We start from the raw sequence: 16641 nt of genomic DNA on the forward strand, positions 1-16641 counted from the left end.
AATTAAAAAAAAAATAGTTGGACTGGATTTGAAGTTTTCAAATTGTATCACTTTCCAAAAAGCACCAAGATATGTAACAATTGGCCCAAGGTCACACGTAGATAGTTTGTGACAGGGAAAGAACCAGAATGTGGATTCTGGCCTGATTCTCAGCCTGGTTTTCTTTTCACAGTTTAAATACACAATGGTTAGGATTACTTGTTCTAGTGTCCAATCACCTGGGTGCAAATCCCAGCTCTGTCACCTTCTAGAGCCATGGAATTCAGGTACATTTACTTAATCATTGCTTAAGATCCCTCATCTATGAAAAGGAATGATGATAATTGTAACTTCTTATCTGGGTTGCAATGATTCCTGCATAGCTCTTAGGTTCCTGTAATAATCAGTTTAACACATATATTTTTTAATAGAACCAGACAACAGAGTGAGGGCTTAAAATGTTACTTACTGTCATCATCATTGTTACCGCCTAGTCATCATATTCACAACCAGTGTATTTAGTGGGTGGAGCAGAAAGAGCCTTGGATGGAGCATTAGGAATCCTAAGGCGTTTAGAATTGCTATGATTTCTAAATGTCTATAACTCTGTGAGATTACCCCCATGCCATAGGAAGGAAAAGACACTAGAATTTTCCTGTGGGTACTAAGAAGTTTCACCAAAACTCTGAATCCATAATCACAGTAGGAAGGAATGGTAGCTCTCTTTTCTTTTCTTGCTGTTTTGTAGTACCTACCTTGTCTCGGGTGCTGTATTAGGCATTTTTTCGATAATGTCAGTCTTTGTTGTTTTGCACAATGCCTACAAATAGGTTAGTCCCACTCCCCAGGCAAGAAAAGGGAGGCTTTTGGAAGCTAAGTAATTTTTCAGAGTTTCTTGGAATCTGCTCCACTTCACATATTGGCATTTGACAGTTAATGCTGTTATTTAAAATAAATAGCTCCTGAGTATTTCTCTAAGAAAAGACCTGAAGAGCAGAATTTGTTTTTTGTTCACAATTTTAATTCACTTTTTAAAATTTTGACAATACGTGTATACCCAAAGGGATGGAAGTTGAGAAAATCATGGAAAGTTTTTTGTTTTTTTGTTTTTCTCTCTGAGATGGCAGGAGGCATGACATTTAGGATTGTTTGAATATTTAATACTCTTAAAAGTAAAATGTACTCGTAAATCTGAATGTAACAAAAATGTAATGAAATTCAGTTCAGCTTAACTTGCATTGCAGTTCAGTTCAGTTCAGTTCAGTCACTCAGTCATGTCCAACTCTTTGAGACCTCATGGACTGCAGCGCACCAGGCCTCCCTGTCCATCTCCAACTCCCGGAGTTTACTCAAACTCATGTCCATTGAGTCGGTGATGCCATCCAACTATCTCATTCTCTTCCCTTTCTCCTCCTGCCTTCAATCTTTCCCAGCATCAGGGTCTTTTCCAATGAGTTAGTTCTTCGCATCAGGTGTCCAAAGTATTGGAGTTTCAGCTTCAGCATCAGTCCTTCCGATGAACACTTAGGACTGATCTCCTTTAGGATGGACTGGTTGGATCTCCTTCTCGTCCAAGGGACTCTCAAGCGTCTTCTCCAACACCACAGTTCAAAAGCATCAATTCTTTGGTGCTCAACTTTCTTTACGGTCCAACTCTCACATCCATACATGATCACTGGAAAAACCATAGCTTTGACTAGACGGACCTTTGTTGGCAAAGTCATGTCTCTGTTTCTTAATATTCTGTCTAGGTTGGTCATAACTTTCCTTTCAAGGAGCAAGCATATTTTAATTTCATGGTTGCAGTCACCATCTACAGTGATTTTGAAGCCCCCCAAAACAAAGTCTGTCACTGTTTCCACTGTTTCCCCATCTATTAGCTATGAAGTGATGGGACCAGATGCCATGATCTTAGTTTTCAGAATGTTGAGTTTTAAGCCAACTTTTTCACTCTCCTCTTTAACATTCATCAAGAGGCTCTTTAGTTTTTCTTCGCATTCTGCCACAAGTGTGGTGTCATCTGCATATCTGAGGTTATTGATATTTCTCCCGGCAATCTTGATTCTAGCTTGTGCTTCATCCAGCCCAGTGTTTCTCATGATGTACTCTGCATATAAGTTAAATAACAGGGTGACAATATATATACAGCCTTGATGTACTCCTTTCCCTATTTGGAACCAGTCTGTTGTTCCATGTCCAGTTCTAACTGTTGCTTCCTGATCTGCATACAGTTTTCTCAAGAGGCAGGTCAGGTGGTCTGGCATTCCCATCTCTTTTAAAATTTTCCAGAGTTTGTTGTGGTCCACACAGTCAAAGGCTTTGGCATAGTAAATAAAGCAGAAGTAGATGTTTTTTCTGGAATTCTCTTGCTTTTTCGGTTATCCAATGGATGTTGGCAATTTGACCTCTGGCTCCTCTGCCTTTTCTAAATCCAGCTTGAACATCGGAAGTTCACGGTTCACGTACTGTTGAAGCCTGGCTTGGAGAATTTTGAGCATTGCTTTACTAGCATGTGAGATGAGTACAATTGTGCGGTAGTTTGAGCATTTTTTGGCATTTTGCATTTACTGAAGCTTTATAAGTCAGTGCTAGGAGAGAAGCAAAGATGGCAAGACTTTAATCCAGGCTTCTAAGGAGGTGATTCTTTTGGAAAGGTTTGACACAGTGAGAAATGCTGGACTTCACCGTGAAACTCATTGATGTAGATGGATGAGAAACTTGCCTTACAAAACTCCTGGTAGAGATGCAGCATATTGGGAAGACTAAGGATGCTGGGGTATCTTCTTCATACTCTTTCAGAATTCCTAAGTTCTTTGATTAACCTCTATGCAGCACAGATCTCAAGGCATGTTCACATGTGTAAATATTCCATCTCTGTCACTGGTCTGGGATTCCTCTGAGGGCAAGAATCAGACTTATATTCTCAGGTTTCTGGAAACTCAGGGGAGTGTCTGATGCTACACCTTCTCTATACACTGTGACCAAATACAAAAGAAATGAATCAGTGAGTCTAAAGTCACCCCTTCTCACCAAATGAGACCCTTGGTCCACCATCTGCAAGCTGGGGAAGCATGAGGCTGGCACAGTGGTGTGATGGTACCACCTTATAGCTAGTCAGTAAAGTTATGAAGCAGATCTCTATTCACAGTGCAAGGAACAAAGCTTTTGACTTTTAGTTTTTGTAAGTAGAGGAGTGACTGTACCAAATCTTAGAAATACTTTAGAAGGGCATTTGATATTTAGAAATACACCAATCATGAAGATTATGTGACTCTCAACCATTTGGGAAATCCCTCTCAGGTTTTACCACAAGAGTAAGTAACCAAATGAGAATTTCATTTAGTCTAGTCTTTCTGGTTGTAAGTTCAAAAATAAGGATTTATCAGTTCAGTTCAGTTCAGTTCAGTCGCTCAGTTGTGTCTGACTCTTTGCGACTCCATGAACCACAGCACGCCAGGCCTCCCTGTCCATCACCATCTCCTGGAGTCCACCCAAACCCATGTCCGTTCAGTCGGTGATGCCATCCAACCATCTCATCCTGTTGTGCCCTTCTCCTCCTGCCCTCAATCTTTTCCAGCATCAGGGTCTTTTCCAGTGAGTCAGCACTTTGCATCAGGTGGCCAAAGTATTGGAGTTTCAGCTTCAACATCAGTCCTTCCAATGAATGCCCAGGACTGATCTCCTTTAGGATGGACTGGTTGTATCTCCTTGCAGCCCAAGGGACTCTCAAGAGTCTTTTCCAACACTACAGTTCAAAAGCATCAATTCTTTGGTGCTCAGCTTTCCTTATAGTCCAACTCTCACATCCCTACGTGACCACTGGAAAAACCATCGCCTTGACTAGACGGACCTTTGTTGGCAAAGTAATGTCTCTGCTTTTTAATATGCTGTCTTGTTTGATCATAACTTTCCTTCCAAGGAGTAAGTGTCTTTTAATTTCATGGCTGTAGTCACCATCTGCAGTGATTTTGGAGCTCAGAAAAATAAAGCCAGCCACTGTTTCCACTGTTTCCCCATCTATTTGCCATGAAGTGATAGGACCAGATGCCATGATCTTAGTTTTCTGAATGTTGAGCTTTAAGCCAACTTTTTCACTCTTCTCTTTCACATTCATCAAGAGACTCTTTAGTTCTTCTTAACTTTCTGCCATACGGGTGGTGTCATCTGCATATCTTAGTTTATTGATATTTCTCCTGGCAATCTTGATTCTAGCTTGTGCTTCCTCCAGCCCAGCATTTCTCATGATGTACTCTGCGTATAAGTTAAATAAGTGCGGTGACAATATACAGGATTTATCAATGTCCACCTATTATAATTTAATTATATAATACCTTCCAAGGGCTTTCCCTACCTCAACATCCACATACAGTTTTTACTCTCTTTCTTAAAATTTCCCTTCTCTCATAGAACACTTCTCCATCCAGGGTAAACACAAGCACTCTCTCCTTTTTCAAGTCCTCCTTGATTATTCCAGCTCAGGCATGCTTTTTCTTGTCTGAACACCTATAGCATTTAGAGAAAATGAACAGTAATATCAATCCAGAGTATGACTTTACTAGTAGATCTTGTGCTATCATGGTCTTTTGATTCTCCACAATAAAGCAGAACATTGCTTGCTATTAATTGAATGTATGAAGGATACTGAGTGTTAAATCCCCTTCTTTCTCTCTTCATAATAAAAAAAGAGCTAAATTTTTTTTATCTTTTAAAATGTATGCTTTTAATATGCTACGTACTAAGCATATTTCATACCTAATCTTATTTAATCCTGATGACAGTCCTGAGAGACAAATACTAGCTTGTTTGCACTTCACAGCTGAAAAGTGGTGGTACTACTGCTTAACCAAGGATAATCAGCGTGTAGTAAGTTCAGGATTTGAATTTCACACTTTTCCTTATAGCATGTTAAAAAGCAGAGACATTACTTTGCCAACAAAGGTCTGTCTAGTCAAAGCTATGGTTTTCCCAGTAGTCATGTTTGGATGTGAGAGTTGGACCATAAAGAAGGCCAAGCGCCAAAGAATTGATGCTTTTGAACTGTGGTGTTAGAGAAGACTCTTGAGAGTCCTTGGACTGCAAGGAGATCAAACCCGTCAATACTACAGGAAATCAATCCTGAGTATTCATTGGGAGGACTGATGCTGAAGCTGAAACTCCAATACTTTGGCCACCTAACTCAAAGAGCCAACTCATTAGAAAAGACCCTGATGCTGGGAAAGATTGAAGGCAGGAGAAGAAGCAGACAGTTAAATGGTTGGATGGTATCACTGACTCAATGGACATGAGTTTGAGCAAGCTCCTGTAGTTGGTGAAGAACTGGGAATCCTGGCGTGTTGCAGTCCATGTGGTTGCAAAGTGTCAGACATGACTGAGCAACTTAACAACAACTTTCTACCTTCAGAGGCCTTTCTCTCACACTACAATATCCTTGAGAGATCTGGACTTCCTTTTTATCGGGCATCTTGTATTACTTAAACATACAAAAGTGCCACAGGCATGGGACTTCCCTGGTGTTCCAGTGGTAAAGAATCTTCCTGCCAATGCAGGGGTGGTCCAGGAAGATTCCACATGCCAATGGGCAACTAAGCCCTTCTATTGAGCCTGTGCTCGTGAGCTGGAGAGCCACAGCTGTTGAAGCCTGCACTCCCTAGAGCCTGTGCTCTACAATAAGAGAAGCCACTGCAATAAGAAGCCCTCACACCACAACTAGAGAAAGGCTGCATGTCGAAACGAAGACCAGTCCAGCCAAAAATAAAATAAATGAATAAATTTTTTTTAAAAGGTGTCATAGTCATTAGAAGCCTATTTGGGGATCTCAAGTCATGTGATAAATATCTGCTTTCAGTTTCATCATAGAATCTTTATTCAGCCTCATTTGGAGATAATGTCCCAAGTCCAAATTTAAGACCTTTGGCAAAGTAGAGGCTTGAGACGAGTGGTGACTCCTGCTCACCATACGACACCCATAATCTGCTGTGGCCTTCAGTCATTTCCACCTGGTAGCCTGGCCTGCCTGACTCATTCCTCTCCCCAAGCCCCCCACTTTGGTTCTCCCCAGGCGGCAGGTGCAGTAGCACTTATTATTGGGTCTCTTTGTTTTGGAAAATAAAAGTATTGAGGCTTCTCAAATATGAGTCTGACCAAAGACTACAAGGGCCCTGACTTTTAAAACTCATTTTAGTGCCCCTTTCCTGTTGAATTGGACCTTTGGTTCCATGCTGGGCAGTGGCGAGCAGGGTGGGTGCTAGCAAATAGGACAAGTTTGGCAGAATAGCTCACCTACCAGGGGCCAAGGTTTAGGTAGGTTTTGGTTTTGTTTGGGGTGGCCTCGAATACACCTGAATCTTTTTTCAAAGTGTCCAAGTGTGGGAGTAAATAATAAATAGACAGGGAGGAAATGAGCCCGTGGGAGGGATAAACAGATGTCCTCCTGTGCACACCTTTGATTACTGGTATAAGGAGCTTTCCAGGTCACTTGCTGGCAAGAAAGAAGCGGGTTGTCATGTCAACACTTGTGGTTTCTTTACATGTATTTACAGCATTTCACTGGGTTTTAGTGCCTTAGGAACAAATTACTCAGGCAGTGTGGGGCCAAGAATATTCCTGGTGGACAGGCCATGTGCTCCAAATGGTAGCCTGGGCTTCTTGCCTTCCCTGTCCTCCCAGTCAGACATGCAAAGCCAGGCCACTCTTGGCTTTCTGTGCGGACAGAGACAAAGAGGAAGAGGCTTGCAGACTGCACTCAGGGAATAGGAAGCAAGCTGGTCTTGCTAATGATTCAGGCGTAGGGGGGTGGGGCACTGTCTTTTCTCTAGAGGGTAGGGAGGGACCAAATCACAGAATCAAGATGCACAATGAGTGGCTCCTGGGCTTGTTTGGGCTGTAGGTTTGCTTTGTTTGGCCTTGTACTGTTTGGCCTGAATCATATTTTAAATTTAAATTAGCTGTCAATTTTTTAAACATTAGGAAATTTCACACTTAAAAAGTTGGAAGCTTTACCTTTATGTAGAAACTCAGAATATCTTATTCCTGCATCTCAGTGATGACTGATGCAGAGAAACAGCTCCCCCATAAAGAGGCAAGTGTTGGCCATGTTACTCTAGTCCCAGCTGTTCCGCAGTGATCCCAGACACTGAGGCCAGGTGCCAGGTGTCATTCATCATCTTTCCCCAACTCAGTTTCCTCTTATGTAATTCGCCTGGCCCCTTAGACATTTGATTTCGGTAGGCTAGTTGTAAAAGACCTTCTGTTTCACAGAAAAATATCTGGGCCTTGTCCCCTGTCAGTCAGAACTGTTGCTGGTTTTTGACCCAGGAGGGATTAGCTGAGGCTAGGGTTGAGAGACGATGCTGGCTCCTTTCCTCAGCTTCACCCAGTTTCCAATCCATCCTGCACCTGAGTAGCAGTTGTGAAATGGATACAGCAAGCAACCCAGATGGGAAGGCCTTGTTGAGGCAAGTGGCAAGGGTCATGGATAGAAGAAGAGAGATTCTGGAAGCACTTTAGGGACAGAATTCAAGGTTTGGACCAGCTGGGTTACATGTCATGTGGAAGAAAGAAAAGTGAAGAGGCTTGAGCTGCTGGGCAGATGATGAGACTGCTGATGGAGAGAATGAACTCAGTGTTTGATGTGTCTGGGTTTGGGATACCAAAGCAAATTGACTTTGCCCAGATATAGACATTCGAAAAGTAGGTCTGTCACACGTAATGAATTCATTTCCTACCAAAACACGTTTCTTTGTTAAATTAGCATTGTGTTCATTAATAAATGTGTGTAATAGCTAGCTACAGATATATGTGAACCCCTTCTTAGACAGCAGGGCCTTTCAGAATAGAAAATCTCTGCCTCATTCACTGCCATATCCCTGGTGCTTTAAAAATAATATCCACTACGTTACATACACAGAAGAAGTACTTGCTGGATCATTCCATCAATCACTTAATTAAAGAACAAGAATTAGGGATAGTTTAAAGTACCCTTGTTATAAACTCATTTTGCTCATTTAAAGTTTTGCCTTCATTTGTCTCTGCTGCTTTCCACTCCTTCCAATGTCGCCTCCAGTACTCACACACACCTGTGCACATATTTACGTGGGCAAGTGCATTAGATGTATGTAGTAATGCATGTCATTTTAGGCAATAATAAAGAGTTCTCTGCTTTTAATCCTAAAGTGATCTTTACTTTTCACTTTGACCCATTTATTTTTAAAAGCAAGTGTATGCAGAGGTTTCTTTATAGAAACACACCTGTAGACTCCTGGATTCCTCATTCAGTGCATAGATTTCAGGGGTTGATTGAGGAAGGTTCAGCTGCTAGGTCTTTAGAAGATTTTACAAGTAATTATATAATAAGTAAATATATCTTTATTGTAGACAAAATAAAGATGTGTATAAAATAAAAAGGAAAGGCCCCACTTCAACTCTGTCTCCCTAAGCTGATTCCTTTCCCCAGAATTAATCATAGCCCATTTGTGTAGGTATTCTTTAAAAACATTTTCTTTCATGCAGTTATGGCACAAACCTATATTTATAAAGACATCTTTATTTGATTTTTTTTTCATCAATTGGATCATGCTGTGGGTGCTCATGCGTGCTCAGTCGCTTCAGTTGTGTCTGACTCTTTGCAACTCCATGGACTGTAGCCCGCCAGGCTCCTCTGTCCATAGGATTCTCCAGGCAAGAATACTGGAGTGGGTTGCCATACCCTCCTCTAGGGGATCTTCCTGACCAAGGGATCGAACCTTCGTCACCTGTGTCTCCTACATTGCAGGTGGATTCTTTACCACGGCACTGTCTAGGAAGTCTCTTTTATTCACAGTATGGTGCTTTGTTACATCTGTACCTTTGATTATTTAAATGTTTCTTAGTTCATGGACATTTAGCCAGTTTCTGGTTTTTAATTGCTGTGAATAATGCCACAATGAACATTTTTGCCATTGCCTCTGTGAAGATATATATATATGAGCATTTCTCTAGAAAACATCACTTGAGTTAGAATTATTGGTACAAGATATGTACATTTAAAATTCTGATAGATATTTCAAATTTGTTCCTCCAGAAATCTGTACCAATTTCTCTCTAACTGGTAGGATATAAAATTAACTCTTTCCTTCTCCCTTGCCTGAACTAGATATTCTTTTTAAAAATATTATTACAAGTTCTGTGGACAAGAAAATGCAATATCGTGGTTGTTTTAAACTGCATCACTGTTCCCAGGAGGTAAAGCTCTGTGTGCTGAGAGCTTTGCTGACCATTTTCACCTGTGTCTAAGTGTCGCTCTTCCCTCCCCTTTCAGATGCTCACTACCTCACCTGCAGGATCCAGGAATGTGCCGAGACTACTAGGAGTGGGCCTTTTGCCCGCTCCATCGACATCAGTTCCCTGGTGGTCCAGGATGAATATATATTCATTCAGGTGAGTCCAGATGCACCGTCACTGGTAGAGGGAAGATGCATGGGTGAAGTCAAACTGCTCACTAGGAATTATGAGGATGGCTTCCCAGAGGCTGTGAAGATGTGGAGCTGGGGTACTGTCCCTTCTTTGCTTTGGGTACCCAGTCCCCTGGGGAAACCCCAGACTTCTGGGGAAAGATGAAGGTGTTATGGGTCATTATTGTTTACAGGGAACTTTAGTGGCCCTCTGAATCCCTTGAATTGCTGGTTTATTCTATCAATGGGGTGTTGAAATGACCTGGACTTGGGCTGGGATTTGAGATTACTTGGAATCAAGTCTTATTAGAAATGAGTAATTAGAGATGAGATAAGTAATTTATCAAAGCCACATTCTATTTCTGTCCAAAGTGACTTGTCTAATGTGGGAATGAGAATCTCCAAGAAGTTAAGCCTCTCTAGGATTTTATTTCTGTGAAAATCTAGGTCTCAACTAAATCTTCCCCTTCCTTTCCAGTGCCTACCACCCCTTAAAATGTGAAGCCCCAAATTCTTGACTCCAAGAACTCTATGACTCTTAGAGAAAACTGGATGTAACTAACATTTTTAGGCAGGCAAAGGAAGCCTTGGTTTAGATTTTGAGTTTCACTGGAAGGAGATGCAAATAGATTTAAAAATGAGGGGAAAGAAAAGAAGATGCTCTACTGAGTGATGGACTGTGTGTGTGTGTGTGTGTGTGTGTGTGTGTGTGTGTGTGTGTGTGTGTTACTGAGATAAATCATACTTGGATTTGAGGGCAAGTTTGATTCCTCCCTGGAGAAGAAAATGGCAACCCACTCCAGTATTCTTGCCAGGAAAATCTCATGGACGGAGGAGCCTGGTGGGCTATAGTCCAAGGGGTCATAAAGAATTGGACACGACTGAGCCACTTCGCTTCACTTGATTCCTCCCAACCCCGCCTTTCCACCTTTCTCCAGTCCCTTGTTTTCCAGACTGCTTCCTCTAGGAAACAGTTTCCTAAAGTTTCTCCATGTTCTAAGTTTTCTCTGCCTCACTCCTGGCCTCTCTGTCCATAGCAGGACTGTCTTCTATGTGAGACCTTCTGTGTATTTCCAAGCTGGGTACGACTTCCTTGAAATTTTGAAGCTCTTATCATCTGCTGTTCCTCTAGCACATAGGTTATTAAGCATTGTTACTTCAGTCTTAGTGGAGTTGTCTATTTCCAAATTGTGTTTTGCACTCTGAGAATAGGGACAATGTTTTATACACACATTTTACACTGAACCTTCACCCTAACAAGATGTCTTTGCAAATCAAGGATGCTCAATGACTACTTGTTTTATTGATTGGCTCTACATGTAGCAGTTACTTTTTTTTTCTTTTTTACAAATTAGCTGCAAAGATTTTTGAGGTCTAATATGATACAGGAGAGGTTTCATAGGTGGTGCTCATGCTAAAGAACACTCCTGGCAATGCAGGAGACAAAAGAGACACCAATTTGATCCCTGGATCAGGAAGATCTCCTGGAGGAGGGCATGGCAACCCACTCCAGTATTCTTGCCTGAAGAATTCCATGGACAGAGAAGCCTGGTGGGCTATGGTTCATAGTGTTGCAAAGAGTCACACATGCCTGAAGTGACTTAGCACACCTGCATGCATGATATAGGAAATGTAGCCAGCCATTCAAAAACCAGCTTGAAAGAAGGAGTAAAAGAGAGATTTCTGTGTTTACATAATCACTGGTTTCTCAGCTTGATTAAAAGCCAGAATTTTAGGAAGTTTTTTTCTAAATTTTGGCAGGTCATCGATACTACAATTTTCTTATTCATAGATATTTATTGAATACATACAATGCACAATACACAGTAGTAGGCACTACAGTTGGTGTTCCCGAGCTTTCTGCCTTTGGCCATCTTAACCACCACCAGCTCCACCACCACCCACCCCTCCCACCCCACCTGCCACTGCCTGGGAGATCTCATGGTTTTGAGCATCTTCTCCATGTTCTGATAACTCTTAAGTGAATGTGCTATGACCTCTATTATGCACAGCAGACCTACATATCTAACAGCCGTCTCAGTGTAGCTATTACATAGGTAAAATATAATTGCCATGTCCCCTTTGAACTTCAACTACCCTCAGGGTAGGGTAGTTGATGATTGAGTTGAGTTAGTCTGCCAGACCATTCGGGGTAGAAACCTGGATGTCATCAGTTAAAATTAAATGAACCCACAGCCTCTGTTATTATCACTGTTAGTTATTTCTCAAGTGTTTCCTTTCATTCTCTTCCCATTGTTATGGCCCCAGTTTCAGGCTTTATTATTGTTTTCTCGGTGTTTAATTTCTTAAGGTAAAAGCACAGGGATAATTTATGAATTTACCAGTCTGATTGCCCTTTTCTTAATGCTAATACTGAGTAAAGTGATGAACATGGCAGAATTGTTTCTGGGAAATATGACTTAGTTTCATTTCCTTGTATTGCATAAAGTTTTCTGTAACTGCAGGCCGATATCTGTATTTGTTTTCTAAATGTTCTGAAATACTCTTTTTTAAAAAAGTATTATTGTTCTGGAAACCAATAGAGTTTTTTTCTCTTTGATCAGTATTAAAATTTCTTTTGAAAGAGATATGAGTTCCTATTACTCAAAAAGTCTATTGATTCCCTACTACATTGTAGACCCCCTGTTTTAGGTCTGGGGTAGAGTTCCTGTTTTACATGCTAATGGGAGACAGGAAAAATATGCAGATGATGTGTGTATATACATACACACACACACACTGATATATATATATATACATATATATGTATACATGTATATACATATACATATATACATATATACACACACACACACACACACACATACACACACACACACACACACACACACTGACATGAAAGGCCATGAAGGGTAGTGGCTAATGGCCTGTAGTTTAGAGCCTGACAGCCAGCATTTATTCTGACCTTTGTCAAATAGCTGAATGATCTTGACCTCATTAGACTCATCTATAAAAAGAGGAAAATTGTAGTATCTACTTCATGGGTTGCTAAGAGGATGACATTTGTCAATCAAATCTATAAAGCATCAAAACAATGTTATATAAATGTTGCTTTCTCTTTATCTATCTTCTATATCATCTATTAATTTAGTTATAGAATATATCAGATAATGGCAGTACTATGGATCAAAATAAATGAGGGGCCATGAATTTTGGGTGTCTGTAGATACTTCTATTTAAGATGACCTGGGAAGACCTCTTTGGTTGGGGATCAGGGAGAGAATGGCCAGAGTCTGCAGTCAGATGAGGACGAGGAGCCAGGTCTCTTGTGCTCTATTCTTTCTTGAGCTCCTGATGCAGATGTGGGGTAGGCAGGTAGAAATTTGAGGCTGAGTTTAGAAGCAGGAATGGTGGAAAGGTAGGGGCTGGGGATATAAATTGGGAGGGTGGCAGTGTATTGATACTTCTGAACCACAACATTGTAGTCACCAAAGGAGTAAGTGTTGATAGAGAAGAGAAGAGATCTAAAGACCGGGCCACTGGGTACTCCAATATATAGAAGTCAGGGAGATGAGGGAAGTGGCAAATGAGGCTTGGAAAGTTTAGAGATGACATCAGAAAGGCATAGGCTGGTAGATTCCACAGAGTCTTGAAGGTTTTTTTTAAAGGATTTATTATTATTACTAAATAATAAGAAAGAAATGGGAAACAGTAAAATAACAATGCTCCAAATAATGCAAAAGACCAATGCTCTTGAGCAAAGCATTGAATTTCATTAATAATGAAGTAAACACAGATTAAATGCTATTATTTCCAACTATCAATTGGGTAAGATGAAATGAAATAAAGTCAGTGGGTTGCAGGTAAATAATAATATACATTGCAGGTACAGATGTAAGTAGGTTGCCCATCAGTACTTAATCCGAGTCCTTTGCTCCTCATAGGTGGGTTTGAGGGTTGATTTTGATCAGTGTGAGAGATATATCTTAGTTCTGACAGTGTATGCTTAGTTTTTAGTTATAATTGTTTATTTTTTAAAAATTATATGATCTGTTTTCTTTGCTTCCCTGCATATGCATTTCTTTGAGGATTTTGAATATTTGTTCTAAGATTTATGAATATAATGTTATAGAGTATAGCATATCTTCTATTTTGTATAATCTGTTGTTTTCCTCCTGTGAGCAGTTTAAAAGTTAGTGCATTGCCATGCCTTTCTAGTTCCTCTGCTTTCTCTTTAATTCCTCTACCACCCAGTTTTGATTGGTTATATTATCTTTTAATGTTTGCTTTCCTATCTTGAAATGCAATTTTCTATTAGTTGAAATGTTTTATTAAGCACTGTTGAAAACAGGTAGAAAAAATAGTATGTGTGTTTATGATCGCCTTCTGTTTTCCTTCTGTACAACCTCAGCTTGCTAATTAAATCATTTGGAACATTTATATTCTGCTCAAACCAGAATTCCTGCATTTATTTTTATTTTAGTTTTGTAGGTAAATGAATTCAGTGCTCACCATCAGTCCTTTACTAGAGTTTCCCATTTATTTCTTGGTTGTCTGAAATTTGTCTTTTAGTAAAGTCTTCAAGAAAGATGAATTCTTAAATGCCGAAAATATGTTTGTTTATCCCATTTATGCTTTAATATCATCTTTTAAGTATAAAACTTATGTGTTATTTACTTTCCATGGAAACTTTATTGAATGTTACTGTCTGTGGCTAGTCTCACATTTTTGCTTTCTATGCGTCTTTATGTATTTTTCACCCTTGATATGTAAAGATCATATATATATATATATATATATATATATATATATATATATATATGCTATTTTATTGGTGTATGTTTTATGGTTGGTAATACTATATTGATTCTTTCCACTGGAATATGTCTCATTTAATTGGCTCAATTTCTTCTTCCTTTTTAATTTCTCAAAGTTTCTGTGTTTTGGCTCTCTTTCTTCTAGACACTTAGAATGTGTACAATGGACAAAAAAACCAAAGGGGAGAGATCAATTTTTTTTCTTCCAGTATGTTTAACTCCCTGAGCAAAATGAGATTTATGGAAACAGTTTTATTCATACTATTCTTGAATGAGTATTTAGCCATGTCAGGCTTCCCTGGTGGCTCAGATGGTAAAGAATCTGCCTGCAATGCAGGAGACGTGGGTTTGATCCCTGGTTTGGAAAAATCCCCTGGAGGAGGGCATGGCAACCCACTCCAGTATTCTTGCTTGAAGAATTCCATGGACAGAAGAGACTGGAGGGCTACACAATCCATGGGGTCGAAGAGTCAGACACGACTGAGTGACTAGCACACACAGGCTTCTTTCTCCCTTTTTTGCTGCTGTTGTTTTTGAGTTTTTTCCATGCGCTTTGCCAGCTTATATTTTATCTATTTTTGTTGTCTCAACATATCTCCCCTGAGCTGTTGTATTTAGGCTTTGACCTCTTGTCTTATAGTGGTGATCTCATCATGTGAGTTATTTTGAATAATTAAAATTAACCAGTGTGATCACAGTTTTTATTTACTTTTTGGAAACTTTTTTTTTCTATATCTGCTCTTTGTTTTTTCTTTTTCCTCTCTTCTTTAATTTTGTTGTTTTATAACTCATGTTTTCTTCTATCTTTATGTTTTTTATTATTACCTATTTTTTTAATGATGTGAGCTCTTCCAGCTGAACTATTTGAGGAGGCTCATCTTGGGGATCAGGCTCTGATCAAGGTTCTTTTACAGCTTAATAAAATCCCCCTTGGTTCTCATGAAGTTTCTATAAAACTAAATTATTCCCCATGGACTATACATACAGTCCATGGAATTCTCCAGGCAGAATACTGGAGTGGGTAGTCATTCCCTTCTCCAGGGGATCTTCCCAACCCAGGGATCAAACCCAGGTCTACGCACACCGCAAGTGGATTTTTTACCAACTGGGCCATCAAGGAAGCCCATAAAACAAAATAGTATGTCTTTTAGTGGATTTTTCTTAGAAGGTAAAACCACCTGAGTGGTTCTCTATCCAGCCTTACCTATCCAGCTTCTCCTTGTCACCAACCAGTTCTAAGAAGGTTTCCACTGCCAGTTCCTGGGCTACAATTCCCTTTGTTCCAAATAATAGGTTGTTAGTTTTGCTCCTTTGAAAATATCTTTAGAGAACTCTATTTCTCTAGCTTGATCTAAGATTGTAGCTGCAGGCATTTTTGCTCTGATGCCTGTCTGTATGCTGTTTGTCCTTCACTGCCTTTGGCTTCATTTCCACGTATAGTGTTTCAGGGTTATATTTTCCTTGAGTATAGAATTTGTGTTTTTCTTTTTGCATGTTTTCCTTGTTGCTCCGGGATGATTTATGAAAGAATAGGGGGAAGCACCATTATTACTTGGCTATTAAAAACCATTTATAAACCCTTATATATTTTCTGAAAGGTTGCAATAAATGATTTTCTTACTCCCAGATCAGCACACCTCCAATCAGTTCACAACACACTAGTTCCAAAGTAATTTATTTAAAATAAAAATCAATGTCCTTGCCTTCAGTGGCTTCTCATCACCTATAGGTTAAAATCCAGTTTCCTTAACATTGCCTGTAGAGTCTTCTGCTATCTGGATCCTGCCTACTGCATCAGCCTTCTGTGAATTCCTTTCCTACCACTGTCCCCCATGTACTTTCTTTTTCATATTTTACACTTCAATAAAAATAAACTACTTTAGTCTCTATTCATGCACCGTGTCATTTTTGCACTATGTCATTTCTTGCCTAATATGCTTTTCTTGTTTTGTTTTTCCCAGCTTGGAATGTTCCTTTATCAGACAAACTCAGTCTTTAAGGTTCAAGTTAGGCAATGCCTCCTGTAGGGTATCTTCCCTGACACCCTCAGTCAGATCCTATGCTGATTACTTATCTATGTGCATTAAGCCTCCTGCAACAAGTTCTGTAAACTGTAAGAGGAATGAGATTATGTCTTATTCATCATTGTTTTTCCTGCACTTGGTGTAATGACTGGTGCTCAATAAATGTTTGTTAAACTGAACTGAACTGAGAAGATAAGACACCGTCCTCATTCCCAGGGAGTGTAGTTAGTTATCTTTTTAAAAAGCCAGGGAGTCTTGTTTCTCCAACTAACAATAGAAGACAACTTAGGGTAATTGGCAATTGCTCACTGCATAAGAAATGACCATTTGTAGAATGTCTCTGTATCTTTATAGAACTGCTGTCCAGGAATTATCCATTATGTTATTCAGTGTCTTTTTTATATTCACTCATTTAAATGTATTAAAATGCAT

The 16641-nt window shown here is 39.8% G+C and overlaps 1 protein-coding gene across 1 annotated transcript in view; it reads left to right on the forward strand.

Moving 5' to 3' along the window:
- The window catches only part of SORCS3 (sortilin related VPS10 domain containing receptor 3), a 598500-nt gene that overhangs the window by 435488 nt on the left and 146371 nt on the right, over positions 1-16641 (forward strand). The window contains exon 7 of the mRNA XM_065920112.1: positions 9275-9393. Within this exon, the coding sequence (XP_065776184.1) occupies positions 9275-9393 (119 nt within the window). The remainder of the gene's footprint in view (positions 1-9274; positions 9394-16641) is intronic.

This window comes from Muntiacus reevesi, chromosome 2 (genome assembly GCF_963930625.1).
Source record: "Muntiacus reevesi chromosome 2, mMunRee1.1, whole genome shotgun sequence".
Taxonomy (NCBI): Eukaryota; Metazoa; Chordata; class Mammalia; order Artiodactyla; family Cervidae; genus Muntiacus; species Muntiacus reevesi.